Source organism: Elephantulus edwardii, unplaced genomic scaffold (assembly GCF_000299155.1).
Source record: "Elephantulus edwardii isolate Elephantulus edwardi_28Jun2011 unplaced genomic scaffold, EleEdw1.0 scaffold00216, whole genome shotgun sequence".
Classification (NCBI taxonomy): domain Eukaryota; kingdom Metazoa; phylum Chordata; class Mammalia; order Macroscelidea; family Macroscelididae; genus Elephantulus; species Elephantulus edwardii.
The window spans coordinates 4514000-4537254 of record NW_006399966.1 but is presented as its reverse complement, the minus strand read 5'-3'; the positions used below and the strand labels follow the sequence as shown (position 1 = coordinate 4537254).

The 23255-nt window shown below is 46.7% G+C and overlaps 1 protein-coding gene across 1 annotated transcript; it reads left to right on the top strand.

Moving 5' to 3' along the window:
• Positions 1–1429: 1429 nt before the first annotated feature.
• Positions 1430–18529, top strand: CD300LG (CD300 molecule-like family member g). Its single transcript, XM_006897889.1, has 7 exons — positions 1430–1469; positions 2525–2860; positions 6725–6826; positions 7735–8002; positions 9099–9214; positions 17794–17972; positions 18416–18529. Exons 1-7 carry the CDS (start codon positions 1430–1432, stop codon positions 18527–18529), a joined length of 1155 nt encoding a protein of 384 aa, XP_006897951.1.
• The last annotated feature ends 4726 nt before the right edge of the window (positions 18530–23255 follow it).

Genomic DNA, 23255 nt, shown 5'->3' with positions numbered 1-23255 from the left:
CTTAAGCCAGTAATAAACACACTTATTTATTGTTGTTACAAGTCCAACTCATACTGATCCCATCGACAGAGTAGAACTGCCCCATGGGATTTTCTAGACTAATCTTTTTTTTTAATTTTATTTATTTTTCATTTCAATGAACATCTACAGAGATTTTGGAATTCCATTCATTCATTGTTGCACCCTTCTCCCCGCCCACCCCCTCCCTTCCCCCCATCCCCACTCCCGTTTGCTCCTCTCCTTGAAAAGCAAAAGAAAAACTCCCTCATTGGTACACAATCCCCCCTCACATCCCCCAACCGCACCCCCAACCCCAAATATAATCCACTCTGCAACCCTCATTCCATATTCTTACGATAAACATAATGCCCTAAAATATAATACTTTTAAACTATTCTCTCCCCCATAGACTTCAATGCCGTAAACATATTTCATCCAGTTTTTCTCAGTCTTACCCCCACCTGATGTCAGCCTCATTCTACAACAGTGGCACCATATAGCATTTGTCCCTTTGTGACTGAGATACCTCACTCAGCATAATGTCCTCCAGGGTCACCCATTTTGAATAATATTGCATGAGTTCCTTGTTTAGACTAATCTTTACTGTGTAGACCTCTAGATCTTACCCCATGAAGCTGCTGGAGGAGCTGGAATCGCCAATCCTTTGACCTCACTGCACCGTAGTCAGCTCTAGCAGGTGCTCTATCAGCTCGGTGCAGGCATCTTGGAACCAACTCACAGCTGCCCCTCAGGTGGGTTTTCCGAGGCTGCCGGTGAGAAGATTGTCCATCTTTCTCTCATGGAGCTATGGTGGATTCAGAGCTCCGGAGAGGCACCACCTGCTAATGCAGCTCACCGGACCACCCAACCGGAGACATGATAAAGTCTGATTTCCATTGACCTCAATGCCATAGGCACTGCCAGCAGAATGAAAAGCTGCTTTTTGGTCACCATCACCAGTTGCCATGGCGCCAATTCCAAGCCACAGAGCTCTACTCCTGCAGAGTTGACCACCAGGCCTGTCTTTCAAGGTGCCTTTGGATGAACTCAAACCTCCAACCTCTCAGCAGCCAAACACCCAAGGATTCCAAATTTCAGAAGTAAATAACCTCTGAGACAGAATTTTTTTCTGATCCAAAGTTACAATCTCCAAGAACATTCCTCACAGATCCTTGGAATGCGTGGATCACACGTCAAGTTCCCCACAAGGAGCTAGGGTTTGGGTCTAGAGACTGGAAGATGTACTTCGAGGGGCTGAGGGCAGCGAGATGAGCAGTGAGGTTGTAAGTAACAGGGGTCTGCACTCCGGAGCATCCCACGCGGCCCCTCCCCTTCCTTCCTCATCCTGCATCTGGAGGAAGTTATTAAAGCCAGCGGGGTAGAGAAGTCACACTCCCCAGCATCTGCAGCCAGGTGTTCCGAGCCCACGATGAGGCTGATTCTGCTGTGGGGCTGCCTCCTGCTCCCAGGTGAGATGGGCATGGGCTGTGGGAAGAAGACCTCCTGGGCTGGTACGACCTTTCCCCAAAGCACATGTGACAGTGACTGTGACTTTGCCCCCTGGACGGCACAGGATAAGGCAAAGTTTTTACCTGTCGTTCACAGGGTCGCTGTGAGTTGTACTCAACTCAGTGGCACCTAACAACAACAATAACCTGTCCTTGGCCTCAGAGAGCGCCCCTCACTCGCTGCCTCTGGAACTTAGGACCCTTCCACACGAGATGCCAGCTTTTTCTATGGGTTCCAGTCTGTCCTCCTGTCTGCTGGGAGAGTGACTGTATTTCTCTAATCTCCCTACTTTGTGCCACGCCTGGAGACAGATAAGGGAGCTCTGGTAGTCTAGTGGGTAAAGAGTTGCACTGCCAACCAAAAGGCTGGAGGTTCAAACCCACCTGTTGCTTTTTGGAAAAAAGATAGTCAATCTCCTGCCATCTGAACACCCACTGGAGAGTCACCTCTGAGTCTGCTCCAACTTGACAGCAATGAGAGAGAGTGTGAGGAGGCAGAAAGATGTGCGTGGATGTCCCAGGAAACTCAGCAAACATTTCTCAATTTTTTCCTCACTTTGTAGACTTGCTTTTTCTGCTGTTGTTGGCTGGTTGTGTTTTCTTTTTGATCTTTTAATATCTCAGAGCAGAAGGCAACTTACAACTGTCAATTATTCCGTTAGCATTGCATTTTCTATTTGGTACATAATATTATGACATGGCTTACATCTTAAACTCAGGGAAATAGGATACCATCATTATCTATAGAGCATCTATAGATAAGGAGACCCAGAGAGGTCAAGCAACTTCCCTGTGTCATACAGCTCCTGAAGGACAGTCCTGTCTGTCAGAATCTAGAAGCCACTATCCTTCAACATGCAGGGAGCAGGAAAACAGTAACAGCCCAGGGTCCCCCAGAGGAAGTTGGGGTTCTAGCTCACAGGCTGTCCCCAAAAGGGGGTAAATGGGAGCATCTGGTTTTAACTCCAGGACTTGGATCCAGCAGGTTCAGACCTCCACCCCTGCTGTGGTTTCAGGATCAAGAGCCCTGACAGGCCCCAAGGAGATTAGCGGGTTTGAAGGCGACACTGTGACCTTGCAATGTTCCTACAAGGAGGAGATGAAAGAGTATCTCAAATACTGGTGCAAGAGTGCCGGGATCTTCATCCGCCGCTGCTCCAACACCATCTATTCCAGGGAAGATGGCCGTGAGGTGACGTCTGGCAGGGTGTCCATCCAAGACAGTCCCCAGGACCTTACATTCACCGTGACCCTGAGGGACCTCACCCTGGAGGATAAAGGGAAGTACTGGTGTGGCATCCAACAACTGGGCTTCGATCACACTTTTGCGGTTTCTCTGATCGTCTTTCCAGGTAACAAATACTTCTGCTTCCCCAGGCTGAAGAGGTGGAGGTGGGGAATGTAAGAGGGTATTTGGGGCATCAGAGGTGAACCCAGTTTCACCCCAACCTTGCTGGGTGCCTTGAAGACTCAGTGAAATTGTGTCAGTCAGAGGCTCACAGTCTAGAGCACGTGGTGCCACATCAGTAGTTAGACCCCACCTTCAGTGCCCTCCGGAGGGAGGTTGCCAGGGGTCGGGGGCAAGATGGAGATCCTACAAGGTTAAACTCTTTCCCTGAGTAGATAACTAATGGTGACTACATAGATGGATCACTGGATGGATGGGTGGGTGGATGGATGGATGGATGGATGGACAGATGATGGATATATGGAAGGCTGGATAGATGGTTGGATGGGTAAATGGTTGGATGGATGGATGGGTATATGGAAATATACATGGATGGATGGATGAAGGAATAGATGGTTGGATGGGTAGATGGAGAATAGATGGAAGGATGATGGCTATCTAGATGGATAAATGGATGGATGGATGGATGGATGGATGGAAGGAAGATAGATATCTGGATGGCTAGACGGGTAGATGAAGTAGATGAATGGAAAGACAGCTATAAGGATGGATGGATGGATGGATATATAGGATACATAGAATAGACAAAGATAGGATATATAGAATAGACAAAGATTCTCACCACCGGGCCAATTGGCAGCATTGTGATAGATTGTGAAGAAATTGAGATTATTCACAGGTTTAGTTTGCTTGGCTCCACCATCAACACTCTTGGTACCAGCAGCCAGGAAATCAAGAGACGAATTACATTGGGAAAGTCAGCTATCAGGGACCTCTCCAGAGTACTGAAGAACAGTTATGTCAGTCTGGAGACTAAGGTGTGCCTGATCCAGGCCATAGTCTTCACAATTGCCTGCTATGCATCAGAGAGCTGAACAATAACTAGGGATGACAGGCAGTGAATTGATGTCTTTGAGTTGTGGTGCTGGAGGAGAGTACTGACTATGCCATGGACTGCCAGAAGAACAAGCAGGTTCATCCTAGAGAGGGTAAAACCAGGCTGCTCCTTGGAGGCAAGGATCCTGAGACTTCATCTGACATAGTTGGGGTATGTTGCAAGGAGGGACCAGTCCTTGGAGAGGAAAGGTGGAGAGACAGAGAGAGAGAGGAAAACCCTTGATGAGATGGATTGAGTTAGTGACTTGGGTAATGAAGGCAGGTGTGTCAGAGACTGTACAGTTGGCACAGGACAGAGCAGGTTTCAGGGCTGTTGTACATGGGGTCACTATGAGTTGCAAGCGACTCGATGGCACATAACAACTACAAGATGAATTAATGGATACCATCCAGTCAACTCTGACTCGTGGTGACCTGAGGCACAACAGAACAGAATACTGCGTCATTCTCAGCAGTGCTGACATGTCGGAATCCTCCACTGTAGCTGTTGCTTCAACCCTTCTCACTGGAAGCCTCCCTAACCACACATTAGACCTCCTCCAGTGATTGATCCCACCTGGCGGAATGTCCAAAGCAAGCAAGCTGGGCAATATTCTGTTGAAAGCCATCAGGTTTTCATTGGCTAATTTTCAGAAGTAGAACCAGGCCTTTCTTCTTAACCCTCCTTAGTCTGGAAGTTACACTGAGGATGATCCTGCTTATATTTGAAATACCAATGCAGAGCGTCCAGCATCTTAGGAACCAGCCTCCACAGAGGATCAGACAAGGGGGCTTGTTGGGCTGGGGAGATTCACGAGGGTTGGAGCTGGAGCCATAGGGACCAGGTAGGTGGTGGAGCACCTCTCTAGGTGTGAAGACCACCAGCTAGGCTGCTGAAGTGAGTAGAAGGAAGCCAGAGACGCATAAGAGGGGTACACACTAGGTGTGAAAAGAGGCTTGGTATCCCCATTTCATAGATAGGGGACTGAGGCTCCAGGAGAGGCAAAATGTTACCAACAGTCTCCGGGCAGAAAGTGGTGGTGCCATCATTCAAATACAGGCTGTTTCTGGCCTTGGAGCCAGTCTTTTCTCCTAACTGGTGCCATCTCCACAGCCAGATCCATCATCTGACTGGCTCCTTATTCTAATTCAGGGAAAGGAATGTAAACTCATCAGATAACCACAGCAGCATGAAAACCACATTGAACCTGTTCTCTGTTATCTCCGCGATGCACTCCCAGTTTTCATCTCCATCAGTCCTCATTTCCGCACATGGCTCAGGGCAGAACCGTGCTCCACTGGGATGTCAACAGCTAGTTTTCCAGAAGTCGATTGCCAGGCCTTTCTCTCAAGGCCCTTCTGGGTGGACTCGAACTTCCAACCTTTTGGTTAGAAGTCAAGCACAGTAACAATTTGTATCACGTAGGCATGATTTGTCGCCTATCTGCGATCCACTTTCCCTGCATTTAAAACTCAAATTCTCTGGCATCGAATCGGTTTCAACTTATGGTGACCCAGCATCGGGCTAAGCATGGAGGAGACAGATTCATGGTAGTGGCAGGAAGGCACTGAGGGTTCCAGCAGGGAGACCTGGATGCGCATCTGGCTGGTACATTTCATGCCCAGACACCACCCATTTGTCAGTGGAGGCTTGCATGTTGCTAGCATGCTGAACGGATTTGAGCAGCATTTTCAGACTAAGAGAAAGAAGAAAGGTCTGGCAATATACTTCCAAAACCAGCTAATAATGCCCTGGGAACACGGTGACACCAGTCATGGGGTCCATGCAGCCTTTCTGTTTGGAAGGGAGCAAGCAACAGCAACGGCCAGGTGTGCTGGCCAGTGTTCACTCGGAGCCCTCAGCTGTAGTATTTTTGTGGTGCAAACCCAGGACCAATTTCCAGCTTTGCAACTAACTGGCAAGATTCCTGCAAATTTACAATCAGCCTGCATGAGCCACCGTGAGCTGTCTGCAGTGAGGAAAAAAATATTGCAAGGATTTTTAGGCAGTCTGGAACAAGATGAGTATGCCACTCTGCTGTCTTTTATCCAGCATTGCCGGGAGGCCCTCAGCAGTGAAACAGGAAAAGATGAAGTAGCATAATTATTAGAAAGGAAAAAGAGAATTACTGTGGCTTACAGAATTTTAGATCATGTGCTTTAAAAGTCTGAGAATAAATTGGAACAGAGGATGGTGGACAAAGAGAGACCAGGGTAGCATATAACTCAAATTTCAAAATGAGCAAAGGAGGTAACAGATAAGCATGAGGGAGCTTGGTGGCTCTAGGCGTTTGGTCACAACACGTTTCTGCCCACTGTGTTGCCTGGCCCTGTGCTGGGCTTTAGGGAGGAAAAGGGGATTCTGAGCTGGATATTGAAGAACAGGAAAGGCATCGCTCAGAAAGGAACGGTGTGTTACAGCTACCGAGGTGGGCAGGAGGTTCGTATCATTGGGAAGGGAGCGCAGCTCTGAAAGGCTAAAGCACCAGATGAGGGGAAACGTGAAGATACCTGAGTTTGCAAAGCCTTAAAAGGCATGTTAAAGAGTGTGAACATCCTCTTACCGGCACTGGGGAGCCATTGGCTGTTCTGTATCAGGGAGTGACAAGATTCAATATCAATTTCCAGGCAAAACTTGCATCAAGTGTGTGAAGGATGACATGGCAAGAGCAGGCTGGGGAGCAGTGGGGTCCAAAGCTGAAGGCCTGAGCTAAACTGCAGGCTGTGGAGAAGACAAGAAGGGCAAAGACCCCAGCTCAGCTGGAGCCCACCACCCATGGCTCCTGAATTGCCGAAGGGGAGAAGCTGGTGGTGCTCTGAGCCCAGATGGGGATAGGAAAGCTGCTGGCTCCTCCAAGGAAGGGAAGCTGTTCAGAGCAGCAGTGAGAGCAGTGGGGTGCCTCCCTAAGACCGGCCTCTCCTTTTCCTCTAGGGCCCTGTTGTCCTTCCTCCCCTTCTCCCTCCTCACAGCTTTTTGCCATAAGGAGCCTCCAGCCCAAAGCAAGAGCTTGGCAACCTCAGCCCCGAGAACTGAGTGAGTGAATGGTTCTCAGTCCTCCTCCAGCCCTTCATAGGAAAAGCCAGTGAAGAGTATCTACCTGGTGCTTCACAGTATACTTATGACCACTCTGGTATACCCACAAATCTGGGAACCACATCATCCATCTCAAGACAGAGCTAGAACAGCCCTGATGTGGTTAAGTCCTTCACTCTAGGTCATAGGAAGTGAACTCAGGGACGGAGGAACAATTTAAAAAAAAAGGAAGTGGGGCGACACACATGCTTTCTCTGCTCATGTTATAAGCAGGAAAGACCAGGCTCACATCCTGGCCCCAAGGTCATCCCTATCACCCCATCCTGCTTTGCATCTGGTAAAGGAAACCAAGGCCTTTCTAGGCATATATAGTGGGGGTGGCATGTGATGATTGCAACTTGAAGACTTGCTCTTCTGATAAGAGAGAAGGTGACAATTAGCCACTGGCCAGGACTGATCCTAGTCAGTTGCACTGTTAACCCAAAGGCTGCAATCTCTGGCAGTTCAAATCCCAGGGTCCTAGGAGTCAGAACTGGCTCGATTTATTTGCTTTGTTCTGTTTTTAGTAAGAGATTGAAGGAAAGCAACTACAAAAGTCACTAGGATCGGTTACGAGGTGGGAGCAGGGGTGTTATGCAGTCCCACATAGTCATCCACAGAGAACAGACTATACAAATTAAAAAGGGGTGGAAACTTATGTGTGGGAGTGGGTTAGGCCTAATAGATATCTTACTCAAGCTGAACTCTTCCAGACCTCTGTTTACTTACAGAAGGTGGTTTTTCATCTGGGGCTGCTCTGAGAAATTGGTCCCAGGGAGACTAGAGTTTGCGAGTCAAGGGCCAGAGGTTGGGGATGGTGGGGTGCAAAGGGCCAGGGAAGGTGCTGAGCATTGCTTTTGGACTTGTAGCTTCTCCTGGTCTCCAACCGACAGTCACCACAGCCAAGCAGGGGAAGACAGGGCCGGAGGCCTCTGCATACACAGGGACCTCCATGCACACAGGACCCACCTTATACACAAGAACCTCTGCTCGTGCACCGACCTCTCCTCCTGAAAGGACCTCTTTTCACACAGCGACATCTCCTCACACAGCGACCTCTTCTTATGCAGGGAGCTCCCGTCTGGCCACACAGCAAGATTCTGCCTTGACAAAGGGCACCAGCAGCTCCAAGTCCAGGTAAGAGAGCAGGCTAGAATTCAGCCCCATTCACTTAGCAGAGTCCTTGAGCAGTAAATTATCTACACTGCAGTAAACAGCAGCCCACAGGTGCCCACTTGCACCAAGTTAGAGACTCCAACCGCAGTCCCCGTCTGTCTCCCCTGCCCTGGCACAGAGGACAGCAACTTCAGTAACTTTTGCCTGGACATTTTGTACTGGGCTCTATGCCAAGAATAGGGGATCTAAAACATGGAACCAAAATTTTTTAAAAAAGAAAGTATCATTTTCAGTTAACTGGGGTTTCCAATCAGAAACAGCGGTTCTCAGGTTGTAATTTGCACTTGGTTTCTGACATCCAGTCACTACCTGGAAGGTTCAGTCTCCATTGAAAGTATCCCCTACACTATCGCACCAGACAGGCAAACATATAAGCTGACTGGATGTCATGGTCACGGATGCCTTTTGAGGTCCAAGAGATGTGACTAGGACTCAGAAATAGAAATAGCATGTTACAACCTCATCTACACTGAGACCAGCAGAATTAGATACTGCCTGGGTACCACCACAGACCCTTTTCTCAGGGTCACAGTAGCTGGTCTTGGATAGAATGGACAAGAAATAAAGACAAGAATTCAAATTCTCCTTTAAAAGGGGGGAAAGTCATATAAACAGGACATAGTTGACTCCCTGAGGCTAGCATCCTAAGAAACTCTTTAAACTTAGAGCTGAATGAACCTAACCCCTGAGGTCACGATTTGACGAATGGCAGAGAGGCACAGAAGTAAAAGGATATTATCCATAAGACCATGCCATGCTTAAAAATCATCAGTGTGAAACTAAAGTTTAACAAATGCTCAAAAGCAAAGATAGTAAGACAAGGGAGGTAAGGAAACTGGAGTTTTGGAAGGAGGATAAATTGAACACCATTAAAAAGAATGCTAGCAAAAAAAAAAAAAAGAAGAATGCTAGCACATTGTGATAAATGTAACATCACCAAACAATTTGTGTAGAAATTGTCAAGAAATTCTCTGGTTTTCTCAGCCCTGGGCCCAAAAGATCATGACTTCTGACTTATCTGGTGACTGTCACATGGCCTCTCTCATCTCATCCCCAGGATGTCTGTCCCCATGATCCGCATTTTGTCCCCAGTCCTGGTGCTGCTGGGCCTTCTGTTGGCTGCGAGCATGATTGTCCTTGGCAGCTGCGTGCTACGTCATCGGAAGAAAGAAGGTGAGCAAGGGTGGGTGGGGGCGCTCTCGGTTAGAGCCCTCTCTGAGACCTGCAGTTTCCTCTCTACCTTCCCTATGAGTCTATGTGTCCAGCTAAGATATGAGCATTGGGAGTCTGGCTCCTCCCTTCAGAGGGAACCACAGGGCAACATGCGTGAGGAAAAAGCTTAGCAAATGTAGGGGTGGAGAGCATAGAGGCATCTCCACTTCCTATGCAGGCTCATAAATCACTGTGTCCCTTTTAGTCCCAGGGAGTCTATATCTAGACTCTGCAGATTAATCCCTTAGAGTAACTCACCTGGAATCACTGATCCAAACACCTGAGCTTCAGCAGGATGAACATTGTGGCCCACACCTGCCACCAGAGTCCTAGGACTTGACCCCTTTCATAAGCTTTGGTTCAAATTCCAGCTCTGCCATTTTTTAGCTGCTTGACCTTAGACAAGCCACCTATTTCACTTGAGCCTCATTTTCCTCAGTTCACAGATGTGTGTGATGTTATAAGCAGCTCTGTCCAGTAAGAATAAAATGCAAGACACATGTATAATTTACATTCCCCCCCATAGCCATATTAAAAATGAGAAAATAATTTTAACAATATAGTTCAGGGAGCTCTGGTGGTATGGTGGCAAGAAGCTGCACTGCAATCCCAGAGGCACGCTGTTCGAATCCACCAGATGCTTTGCTGGAGAAGGAGGGGCAATCTCCTCCTGCACCAATCAGATCTAATTTGACAATGTATATACACAAACACACACACACCCAACAATATAGTTCATTTAACTAAAAATCTCTAAGGTATTTTTCAAAAATATAGAATATTCTTTTAACATGGAGTCAAAATTAAAAGCTAGTTATGAGGGAGCTCTGGTGGCCTAGTGTCAAGAAACTGCACTGTAATCTCAAAGGCACGCAGTTCAAATTCACCAGGTGCTCTGCTGGAGAAGGCGGGCAATCTCCTCCTATGCCAGTTGGATCTGATTCAACAGTACACAACAAGGAAAGAAAAAGAAAAAACTGATTATGGTACATGTTCTATGTTAAATTCAAGGTGCAATTTACACTTATACCTCCAAATGGTCACATTTCCAGTGCTCAGTGGCCTCCTGTGCTCATATCCCATCAAGGAAAGAACAGGTCTTAAGCATTGACTGAAATGAGAGCAATAGAGTTAGCATATTCCCGTTAAAATTAATGAAGGAATTAGGAACCACTTTTTAAAAAAGAATTACTTCTTAAAAGTACACCCCTTTTACAGGGTACAAAACTGAGGCTCAGATGTTTTTAAATTGTTGGTCTGGTGCTGCAAAAGTGGGGCCTCAGAAGGATGTCTGCAAAAGCACTTTGTTAAATTGGCAAGTGTCCTAGTCAAAGTGGCGAGGGAGGGGCCTGAGAGTGACTCCAATCCTAGTCAGAGCCCGGTTTAGGCCTGAACTCTCGACCTGCCCTGAGGTAGTGAAGTCCTGGGAAAGAGCACACTATACTTTGCAGCCTCAAGAGGCCACAGTACACGACAGCACGTCCGCCGGCCCATGTGCAGACTGGGGGCTTTCTGGTGGTACAGTCTATAGGGAGTTGCACTGCTAGACCAAAGGCTATGCCTCTCTTGGTGTTCGAATCCACAAGCTGCCCTAAGGGGAAAGATGGGCAATCTCCGGTGCAATTTACAATCTCAAAAAAACCTGCTACGAGTCAGTTCCGACTCGATGACAATGAACATTTTAGCTGCGTGTGCAGATGAGGAAGTCCTACTGGCACAGTGGTTTTAAGCACTCAGTACTAACAGAAGGGTCATCAGTTTGAATCCAACAACCACCCCAAGGACAAACTATGTGGTATTTTGCTTCCATAAAAATTACAACCTTGGTAACCCTACAGAGTAGATCCACTCTGTCCCACAGGGTCACTGGGAGTTGGATTTGCTAGACAGCCATGTGTATGCATCTCAACGATGTTGAGAAGTGTGGCTTGGGCACACAGAATTCCTTCCGCAGCCAGTCTCTGGCCCGCAGAGCCGGGCTCTCCATGAGTGAGAACAGAGGCTGGGTCGTTGCCATGAGACTGAGCCGGAAGGGGCTTCCCTACCCGACCTGTCCTCACTCCTCTCTCTGGGAGCAGCTGCCACTCACTCCTCTCAGCTACTCCTGACTTTCCGGAGTTTTTCGTTTGGTCTCTTTCAGCTCATCTGGCCCAGGAGACAGCCAGCCAGAAGGTTCACCTCACACACTTGGTAAGGAAAGAGGTAGGCTGAAGTCCAAGCTCAGACCCCCTTGGGCCTGGAAGTCGGGACTCCTGGGCCCTGCCTCTGCGTCTTCACACCTGGCCCTCCATGTCACCCAGGTACACTGAGTGCCCGTATCCACCCTGGGTCTCCCACCCGAGGCCAGGCAGAGTGGGAAGGTTTAGGAGGGGGTGGTACAAGGAGTTCAATGAGCGTCCCCTTCTCCAGGCCCAGCGTGCTCCCTGCCCCCATTCTACACTCAGAGAACCACAGAGCTTGACTCAGGGCGGGGGACTTTCAAGACCCTCTAGTCCAGCAGTTGTCTAGCCCCATCTGAAGACACCCCGGGTGTAGACATGCTCCCCCTTGACTCCAGCTCCCAGTGACTAAATCAGTCTCTGAAGGTGAGCCCAGGTGCCCGCATTTTTAACTCTGTCCCTGGAGACTCTGATAGTGCCACGCAGAGTGTGACAACGGTGTAGGCTGCTTTTGCAGAAGAGGAAACTGAGGCCCAGAGATGGTGAAAAAATAAATCTCACCCAAGATCACACAGCAGGCAATGGTCTCAGATAGGACTCAGATTTGCAGACTCAATCTCTCCCTTTTCTGCAATATGAGAGATGTTTTTTCTTGGGGCCTTTCTTGGCTACCATGAGGTAGCTACACTGAGGGTGGTGTTTTAGGGAACAGGAGGCTGGGAAAATGGGGGCCTCTGCTCCTATCTTTCTGGGGAGGAAAACCCACCTAAGGCCACAAGTTCCCACGTCCTTCATTGATCCCAGCAAGACAAACCCTCCTACCCCTGCTCCTCCTAAAAGTAATCACGTGTCAGGATCACAGTTCAGGAAACTCTCTGCCTCCCCCAACCCTCCCACCTCACCCAGTCCCTCTTCCCTCAGCTATTTTCAGAAATACCTTCACTCAGATTCTCTCAAATCTGGGGGGCAGGAAAGGGGGCTGCCATCTCCTTTCCTGGCGCCAGTGAGGACAAAAGACTTGGGTCTAATTCACCCCAAGGGAGGGCTTGGGGTGGGAGTAGAGGCCCAGCCTTGGCCTTGGCTTTGGGAGCAGCTGTTGTTGTCACAGGAAGCTCTATGAAGGTGAAGGTGCAGGCAAGTGAAGGAAAATTCAGGGGGGGTAGGGTGGGGGAGGGCATTGTGAAAGTGCGAGCTCCGGGCCATGGGGCTTCTCACACCCAGCTCCAGAGGAGGGGAGGCTGGAAAGATGTCTCCATCCACCCTGCTGCATGCCCTGCCTCTTCGGGAAGGGCTGCCTAGGTGCCTTTGAACTGTGGTATTGGCAAAGAGGACTGAATATACATACCGTGGACAGCTAAAGGAACAAACAGATCTGTGCTGAAAGATGTGAAACCAGGGTGCTCATTCAAGGCAAAAATTGTGAGACTTGGTCTCTGGTGAGACTTGGTCCCGTATACTTTGGGCATGTTGGCATGAGGCACCAGTCTTCAGGAAAAGACATTATGCTGGGGAAAGCAGAGTCAGCAAAAGGGGGGAAGGCTCTCAGTGGGATGTATCGACACAACAAAGGGCTTGAGCGTAGCAGAGATCATGAGGGTGGTTGGTGCAAGGTTTCCGTCTGTTCTTGGGATCACTGTGAGTCAGTGTCCACTTGATGGCAGCTAACAACAAAGCACCTGGCCCTACCGTTACGACATGAGAGGTGACAGGAAAAGGTAGGAGGCTTCTGGGATGTGACCTCCTGTGCCCCAGAGGATCAGAGGCAGAGCCCGTTGTTGTTGTTGTTGTTGAATCAGTTCTAACTGACAGCAATCCTTCTATATAAGGAGGAAACACTGCCTGCCTGTGTCAGCCTCATAGTCGTTGCCTTTTGAGCCTATTGTTGCAGCCGATGGCCAGCACATCTCACTGAGATTCACCCTCTCTTACCAGCCTACCACTTTTCCAAGCATGATCTCTTTTTCCAAGGCCTGGTACCTACTGACACCATGCCCAACGTGTGTGTGAGATGACGCTCCACCATCCTGGCCTCGAAGGCACACCCTGGTTGTACTTTCTCCAAGATGATTTTGTTTGTTCTTTTAGTAGTTTGTGGGATGTTCAATACTCTCCACAGACACCACAGCTCGAATGTCTTACTTATTCATTCTCCAAATGCATATATGTTGTTTGTGTGCTGTCAAATGAATTCTGAGTCATAGCAGCCCTATGAACGATGAATCTGAACCATGCCCTGTCTTACAGCATTTTCCCCGTCTCTGACATACTTGAGGCTATTATTATAGTTACCATGACAATCCACCTTATTGAGGGTCTTCCTCTCTTCTGCTGACCATCTACCTTTCCGAGCATGATATCTTTCTCCAAGGTCTGACCTCTCCTAACAACATGTGCAAACTCAAAAATGCCATGTGTGGGTCAGGAACATCTCTCTTTAAACTGACATCCTTGTTTTTTAGCACTTTAGTGGAGATCTTTGCCAGCAGATTTGATTTCTTGAGTACTGCTACCATGGGTGTTGACTGTGGATTCAAGTGAAAGGAAATCTTGGATAATTCTAATCTTTTCTCCATCTTTTATGATTGTCTATTCGTCCAGTTGGGAAGATTTTTATTTTGTGTGTGTCATTCCTGTTTCCAGCATTTCTTAAAATAAAATGAATAACCTTTTTAACATTTTAAAAATGAAAAATTTTTTAGTGTCATTTTAACAAAAGTTTACAGAAAAGTTAGATTTTCATTCATTCATTGTTATACATTTTCCTCCCTCCTTCTCCCTTTCCCCCACCCCCAGTTCACTTTCTTTTAAGTATTCCTTTAAATATTCATTCTTGCACAATTTCCTTCTTCTCCCTCCCTTCCTCCTCCCCTAGTCCACTTTGAAACACACCTCTTATTCTGGACTGTTGTCATACATGTAATGCCTTTTAATTAATTCTTTCCTTTATCTGTTCCAATGCAGTGTTGATTATTTGTCCCCTCTTAGTTTCCTCCAACCACCATGTCAGTCTTGTTTTATAACAGTGGTGTTATACAGTATTTGTCCTTTTTGACTGAGATATTTCACTCAGCATATTGTCTTCCAGGGTCACCTATAAAATGTTTTACAAATTCTTTGATTTTAAGTGTTGTGTAGTATTCCATTTTGTGAATGTACCATAGTTTTTCTATCCATTCATTTGATGATGAGAACTTGGGTTGCTTCTACCTCTTTGCTGTTGTGAATAACACAGCAATAAACATGAGTGTGTATATATCTGTTTGGGCAGCGTCTCTGGTTTCTTTAGGGTATACTCTCAGTAGTGGAATTGCTGAGTCTAGAAATAGTATTTCTAGTTCCAACTTTTTGAGAAAGCATCAGACCACCTTCCATCTTACACTCCCACAAGCAATGAATAAGGGCTCCAATTTCTCTACAACCTCATCAGCATTTATTGTTTGCTGCTCTGTTGAACTTTGCTATTGTTGCTGGAGTGAGATGATATCTCATAGCCATTTTTATTTACCTCTCTCAGATAGGTAGGGATTTTTAACAGTTCTTCATGTGTTTGTTTGCCATCTGAATGCCCTTTTTGTGGAAGGTCTATTCACATCCTGTACCCATTTTTTGATCGGGTTGTTTCCTTTTTTTTTTTTTTTTGTTGCGGTGCTAGAGAATTCTATAAATTTTATATATGAGTCCCTTATCAGATATGTTATTGCCAATATTTTTTCCCCAGTCTGGGGTTGTTGTGTTTTTGTTTTGTTTTTTAACTCTGTTGAAGAAGTTATTAGTTGTGCATAGGGATTTGATTCTTAGATGGTCCCATTCATCTAGTTTGTTCTCTCCTACTTACAGAGGATTTTTATTTTCTTGATGTTGATGTGCAACTCATATCGAAGGCTGTAGTCTTTTATCTTCATCAATAAGTGCTTCAGGACTTCACTTTCTGCAAACAAGGTTGTGTAATCTGCATAACGCAGGTTGTTGATAAGTCTTTCTCCAATCCTGATGCCACATTCTTCCTCATATAGTCCAGCTTCTAAAATTATTTGTTCAATATATGGATTGAATCAGTATGAACAAAGGATATAAGCCTGATGCACACCTTTCCTGACTTTAAATCATTCAGTGTTCCCTTATTCTGTTCAATTGTTTCTTGGTCTACATATAGGTTTCATACGCGCACAGTTAAGGAATACAGTTCTGGAATACCTAGTCATCTCAAATTCTCTTTCTCCTCAATGTTATCCATAATTTATTATGATACACACACTCAAATGCCTTCATAGTCAATAAAAACACAAATAAATGTCTTTCTGGTTTTGTCTGCTTTCAGCCAAGATCCATCTGATATATTCCTTGTTCTGTGGTCTCTTCGGAATCCAGCTGGAATTTCTGGCAGTTGCTTGCCAATGTGTTGTTCCAGCTGTTTTTTTTAAATCATTATCAGCAAGATTTTACTTGCATATAGTATTAATGATGCTGTTTGATAATTTTGATAGTCTATAGGATCACCTTTTTTAAAAAAATTTTTTTTAATTTTATTATTTTTGTGTGCATGTACCGTCGAATCAGATCTGACTGGTACAGGAGGAGATTGTCCCTCCTTCCCCGGCAGAGCATCTGGTGGATTTGAACTGTTCGCCTCTGGGATTGTAGTTGCAGCTCCTTGCCACTAGGCCACCAGAGCTCCCCTTAGGATCACCTTTTGAGGAGGATGGAAATAAATACAGATCTCTTCCAGCCAGTTGGCCAGATGGCTGTCTTCCAAATTTCTTGACCTAATAGACTAGTGAGCATGTCTTGGCTTAAATCTGTTTGTGGAAACTCTTCAGTTGGTATTCCATCAGTTCCTGAGGTCTTATTTTTGCCAGCACCTTGAGTGCAGCTTCGACTTCTTCCTTTAGTACCATTGGTTCTTGATCGTGTACAACTTTCTGAATTTTGGTACAGTGACTTTGTGTATTCCTTCTATCTTCTTTTAATTCTTCATGTATAATTCAATATTTGGCCCATAGAATCCTTCAGTATTGCAATTTGAGACTTGACTTTGTTCTTCAATTCTTTCAGCTTAAGAAATAGTCCTAGCGCGCTCTTCCCTTTTTTGGTTTTCTATAGGTCTTCATGAATTTCATTATACTCCTTTACCTTTTGGAGCTGCCCTTGGAAATCTTCTGTCCAGCTTTTTTTCATCATCATTTCTTTCCCGTTGTTAGAGAAATCGAGTATGGCTCATAGTATCCCTGTGAACAACAGGCGTGACCCCATGGTAAACTCTGAAACACTTGAGCCCATTGCTGCAGTCACTATGTCAATTCATCTTGTTGGAGTCTTCCTCTCCTTCACTGAATCTTTCCAAACATGATGTCCCTTTCCAAGGAAGAACCTCTCCTGGGGAGCAGGTTGCAGACCCCTCCTCTGGGCTTCAGTGCCCTTGTCTGATTGTGGAGGTGCCCCTGTGGGGGACCATGGCCATCTCTGGCCTCTGCTCTGAAACTGACAGGACAAAGTCACAAGGACTAGGAAGGTCTGGGTTCCTGATCTGAAGGAAGATACAGGAGGAAGATCAGGAGGCGGGCTCCCCCACCTTCTTCAGACTGCCTGCCTCTCATCCTTGGGCCTCAGTGTCCTCGTCTTGTGGGGTTGCTTTGAGTCAGAATCAACTCCAAAGCAGTGTGTTTGACTTGGTGTTTGGTTATCAACACGAGACTTGTCAGACTGACGCTCCTTTAAGAATCCTATCTGGGCTGTTGTTCAGTGAATCTCTTAATCTCTTTTGCTAGTTATGGTGGAGTTTGATTCTGACTCTGGATAAGTAACCCCATGAGTGCAGAATAAACGGCTGCATCAAGTTTTCAAGACCGTGCCCTTTCAGAAGCAGACCTCCAGGCCTATCTTCCGAGGCACCTCTGGGTGTGTTTGAACCACTCACTTTTTAGGTAGGATGCAAGACCTTAGTTGTTTGCCATCCAGGGATGCCCACTTAAAGGACAATTTCATAACAATAATAAAAAGAAATCAAACAATCAGCCTCTCCTCTCTATTTCCTTTCAAGGAGTGAGGTACATCCCTTTGGGGATGTACCTTTCTAATAAATCTTTATATTTTTTACCTTAAAAATAAAACAAAACAAAATTAATCATTCCAGGAGTTCCTATTTCTTGAATAGTGACTTACTAGAAATACATGTTTAACCTTGAGAGAGGAAAATCATTTCCATTTTGTAGCTCAGGAGACAAGCGTCAGTGAGGACAGGTGATTACCAAGGGTCACAAGGACACAAGCCGTGCAAAGCCAGAACTGGAACCAGGGACTCTGACCCCACAGCTGTGATCTTCGCTTCTCCCCTCCCCGCCTGCCCAAGTCCTGCTGGCTCACCCACCCCCTCTCCTCTTGCAGAATATTCCTTCTGCCAAGGACAGGCTGTTCTGATGGAGTCTCTGTTACAGATGCCTGGGAATGGCTGGACCTCAGAGTACGCTGTGATCAACAGGGCTGGAACCTCCGAACCCGCTGGGCCTTGTGCCAGCCACGAGCCCTCTGCCCCTCCCGACACAGAGATCCACTGCCTGAACCAGGTGCAGACAGGAGGCCCCCCCTGCCCTGAAACCAGGGTGTCTGACAATGGCGGGAAGTGGGGGAGGGCACTTTCCCCACATCCACCCCTCAGCCTCTGCTTGCCTGCATCTATTACCTTCCTCATCTCAGTTCCTCAGGACTTTCCACCCAGGAAACCAGGGCCTAGAAGATTCTAAAATAATTTCTTTGGAGTCTGGGCTCTGATCCGGCAGGATTTCCGCATCTGCAGGCAGAACCTGGCCTGTGGGGATAGGCTGGTGGATGGGTTGGAAGGAGGTGAATTTAAGCTTGGGGAAGGGGGTGGGGAGTGGAGGAATGACGGAGGTTGTTTCCAGGAGGAGAATTGTTAGTCCCTGCACCCTCAGGGTCAGAGGCCTGTGGGAAAGGAAAGGTATACCCTCCCGCTGTACTTTGCTTTAAAGCCTTCCTGTTGCCTTTACAGACCACAGAGGAAGCGGAGGCTGCCTTCCAGGACCCCCAAGGGGACGAAGCCTGCATGTCTTCCTACCACTTGCCTGAGGAAGAGCCATACATCTCAGATTTCATTCCAGTCTAGCATCCCTTCCAGGCCAGGCCTACTGCGAAGCTCAGCAACCAACTTTGCACTAACAAATAAAACGCCACCATCACAGACCATCATCCAGAAAGCTGGGCTCCTCGCTTTCCCCAGTCCAACCTCCCCTCCTGCCCACCCAAGATGACCTGGGAGCCTCCGCCAGCTCTGAATCCTCCAAGTGCTGCCTTAACAGTTCCAGATGGAGAACTGGACCCTCCCCAGTATGCTCACTCCCTCAGGTGTTTAACAAAGGGGCGATGGTTTGAATCCACCCAGAGGTGTCTAGGAACAATGTCCTGTCAAAACCCCTATGTGAGGAGCACAGTTCTACTGGGGCACATGTAGAAGGCACTACGTAGCAACGACTTGATAACAAAGTCACACCCCTGGACAGGAGTAAAGCTGCTGGACCCTCACTGGGGCCCAGGCAGGGCTAGGGGATCTAAGTTCATTTCTGTCACAGGAAACACCCTGGGTCAATGTGCCCAGCAAAGCCCTGTGCCCCCCCGCCCCATTTTCTCCTCCCTTTTTATCCTGGACCAGATTCTGGTTTCTCTGAATAAGGCTATGAACCAACCACATCCTGATACTTCAGGAAGCTAGTTTAAAAGTGACTCCTGGCCCCTCAAATAATCTCTGGGGCTGAGATCAGGACTACATATTTCTCATAAGCACCTTACTGATTTTTTTTTACCTTACTGATTTTTTTTTAACCTTACTGATTCTTAAACTCAAATTTGAGGACTAGTGGGTCCAAGGATCTCTTGCGTCTCCAGCTGACTGGACTTCTATAAGAGACCCCAATGCCTGTGATTCAGCTGGACACTCTCCTGAGGCCTAAGTCCTGGTTCACGTCAGGAGTGAGCCCAGGACTGGCTGGGGTCGTTGCCTCTCTGTTCTCCCTCCACAGCCATGATTTCGTGACTTTGGAATGAGATTGGAGAAGTACTCAGGTCCTTTCTTAACTTGGAGAGGTCCATTGACTGTGAGCTCTGGTGGCTGAAAAGAAGGGAAGGCAGGAGAACACCTGAATCAGGGGGGTTATTGTTGCTGTGAGATGCTGTTGAAAAAGAACTGACCCTCCAGCCAGTGCTCAGAGGCTGTGAATCACAGGGGAGGTGATTGCCCGTCTTTCTCTCTCAGAACAGCCAGTGGATTTAAACCAAGTACCTTTGGGTTGGCACAGGACAGAGCAGATTCAGAGCTGTTGTACATATGGTCGTTATGAGTCGCAAGCAACTCGACGGCACATAACAACAACAACAACAACAACAACACCTTTGGGTTGGCAGTGCAACTCCTTACTATCAAGTTAGTAAAGGAGGGAGGGGACCATACAAGGCAGGAGAGAGGGGGCAGGGCAGAAACCTGAGAGGAACCTGAAGGAGCTGGGTGAGAACCTGCGGCTGCCAACTGTGGAGGGGGATTGCAGACAGGGCTCCAGAGCCACCAGACTGAGCTGGATTTGTCCTGGTGGATTTTTTGTTTTATTTTGTTTGTCTTTTTCCATTTCCTTTAAAAAGGAAAATGTAGAAAGAGGCTTTAAAAAAAAGTCACAAAGTCTTACTCATTTTGTCCTAGTTACTTCTGGTCATCTCCTGTCTCCTGTTTAATTTTTTTGGTGTTATCTTACAAAGTAATTATTTTGGACATAAGAATAATGTATCTTGCTCTTTCCACTTTATTATTATATTAGAAGCATGCCCATGTTATTATAAATGTTTTATGAATTAATAAAATGTTTATCAGCTTATTTAATAGATTATTTATTGATAGACATTTCGTTTCTTTCTACTTAGACTGTTAGAAATAACATTGTAGGGGATCTTTAAGGAGCTCTGGTGGCCTAGTGGCAAGAAGCTGCACTGCAAGCCTGAAGGCACATGTTTGAGGCTACCAGCTGCTCTGCGGGAGAAGGATGGGCAGTCTCCTCCCACTGGCTCTGAAAACCTACTGGAGGGTCAGTTACAGGTCCATTCTGACTCAATGGTACTCAATAACAAGTGAATATTTGCATGTTGTTAGGTGCTGTTGACTCGAGTATGACTCATAGCGACTCTATGAACAACAGAGCTGAACCCTGTCCTGTCCCATGCTATCTTCACAGTTCCTGAAACAATAGAGCCCACTGCAGCAGCCATCATGTCAATCCACCTGGTCGAGGGTCTTCCTCTCCTTTGCTGACCCTACACCCTTCCCAGCGTCATGTCCTTCTCCAAGAACCTTTGCATAAGGATCTACAATTTCTGAATATATGTTCAGAACATTAATTACCCTCAGGTAATTTTGAAAAGCGAAATATTAAAAATATATTATGGAAAAAAATGCACTGTGTGTCTCCAAAAGTAATTAGAAGACACATAATAGGCAAAGGAAAAAGAATAAGAATGAGATCTTAAAAACCTGTGAACATTCATCTAATATGCAACTATTGATTTATCCCTGTCTGAAGCAAAAGGGAGTGAAGATCAGACACAAGGAAACCAGTCCCAAGAACTCACAGACCACACAAACCCCAGCCTCATGGGGGCAGCCATCTGGGGCCAGGTGAACCAGATAGTGCTACAACCACCAATTGCTATGATTTTGATCATAAAAGACAGTCCAGGGTGGTCGTTGCTGTTATATGCCATCAAGTCGCTTGCAACTCATAATGATGTTATGTACAACAGCTCTGAACCCTGCTCTATCCTGAGCCAACCTTGTCATCTGTGACATACCTACTACCCCCATTACCCCAGTCAATCCATCTCATCTCTTCCATTGTCCCTCCATCCTCCCAAACATAATGTCCCTCTCCAAAGCCTGGTTCCTCCTTGCAACATGTCCAAAGCATGTCAGAGCTTCAGAATCCTTGCCTCCAAGGAGCAGACTGGTTTTCCTTCTCTAGGATAAACCTGTTTGTTCTCCTGGCAGTCCATTTTATATTCAATACTCTTCTCCAGCACCACAGCTCAAAGGCATCAATTATCTTTCTATCATCTCTAGCATTGTCCAGATTTCTGATGCATAGCAAGTAATTGCGAAGACTACGGCCTGGATCAGGCACACCTTAGTCTCCAGACTGACATCGTTGTTCTCCAGTACTCTGACAGCAGAGTCCTTGGTAGAGTAGAAGAAAGATATGAAACATCTCACAATCAAAAAGGCCAGTCTTCCTGGTCTTATTTAGACTGATAGAAAACTCATATCCCACTCCCCGCCAAGACGAGGCCTTCAGACACACTTCAAGCCTGAAAATAAACTCTCATCTCCACACATCACCTCTGAGCTTAACAACAGAAAGTGAATAGTAACTCGGAGGAGGAACATATACTCCTTAAAATAATCAACCATATGGCACCAAAAGGGCAGCCTTTGCCAGAGACAAAGCTCAGAAGACAGAACGTGTCAACAAACAAAAAAAAAACACACAGGGACTACGGGCAGGAGAAGCAGGAGCGCTGTTACATTTTAGAGACCACAATGTCATGAAACAAAATGGTCTGGGTTGTTGAATGGAAAACTAATTTGCTCTGTAAACTTTCACCTGAATCACAATAATTTTTTTTTAATAAGAATTGTTCCTTGGGAAATGAGTGCATATGAGGAAAGCAGGAAACATTTCCTATTGTTAGACACTCCCTGGTCAGACCACACACGCAAACATCCTCAGAGGTTTTAGAGTGTTTAGTCACTGCAGTAATGACCCTGAGAGTGAAAAAGAACATGTAAGAGCCATCAACAGATTTGTTGTCAGAATGCATTAGAAAATGGTTTTATGCTCAAAAACCAAGGGGAAAATGAGATTGGAAAGTGAGATGGAGCTTCAGGGAGCAGCTCTGGAGAATTGCCTTTTACAGGCATTCACTGGCCCCGCTACAGGAAGGACAGAGCCCCAGCTCATGGGGGCAGCCACCTTGGAGCATTGGCAAACCTCCTGCCAGGGACTGTTCCAGAGGACTGAGAGCAAAATTGCCAGACTAAGGGAGTTCTGGTGGCCTAGTGGCAAGAAGCTGCACTGCAATCCCAGAGGTGTGCAGTTAAGTCCACCAGATGCCCTGCTGGAGAAGGAGGGCCAATCTCCTCCTGTACCAATCAGATCTGATTCGATGGTACACGCACGCGCGCGCGTACACACACACATACACACACACACACACACACACACACACACACACACACACACACACACACGTGTGTCAGACTAAGGTGCCCCTGATCCAGGCCATGGTCTTTGCAATTACTTGCTATGCATCAGAGAGCGAGACTAAGGATGACTAAGGATGACAGAAGAATAATCAATGCCCTTGAGTTGTGGTTCTGAAGAAGAGTATTGAACATACCAGGAACCACTAGGAGAACAAACAGATCTGTCTTGGAGAGGGTGAAACCAAAATGCTCTTGGAGGCAAGCATTTTGAACCTCCATTGCACATACTTTGGGCATCAGTCCATGGAGAAGGACACCGTGCTTGGAAGTGTGGAGGGACAAGGCAGGACAGAAAGATCCTGGATGAAATGGATTGACTCAGTGACTGGGATAATGGGGGTAGGTATGTCCAAGACAATGAGATTGGCTCAGGATAGAGGAGGGTTCAGAGCTATTATACATAGAGTCACGATGAGTCACGGGCAACTTGATGGCACATAATGACAACAACGGCTGCTGGGTAGGCTCAGGCTGGTAACCTTTAGGTCAGCAGTTAAGCGTACATCATTTGCACCACCCAAGAACCTTTCTAAGA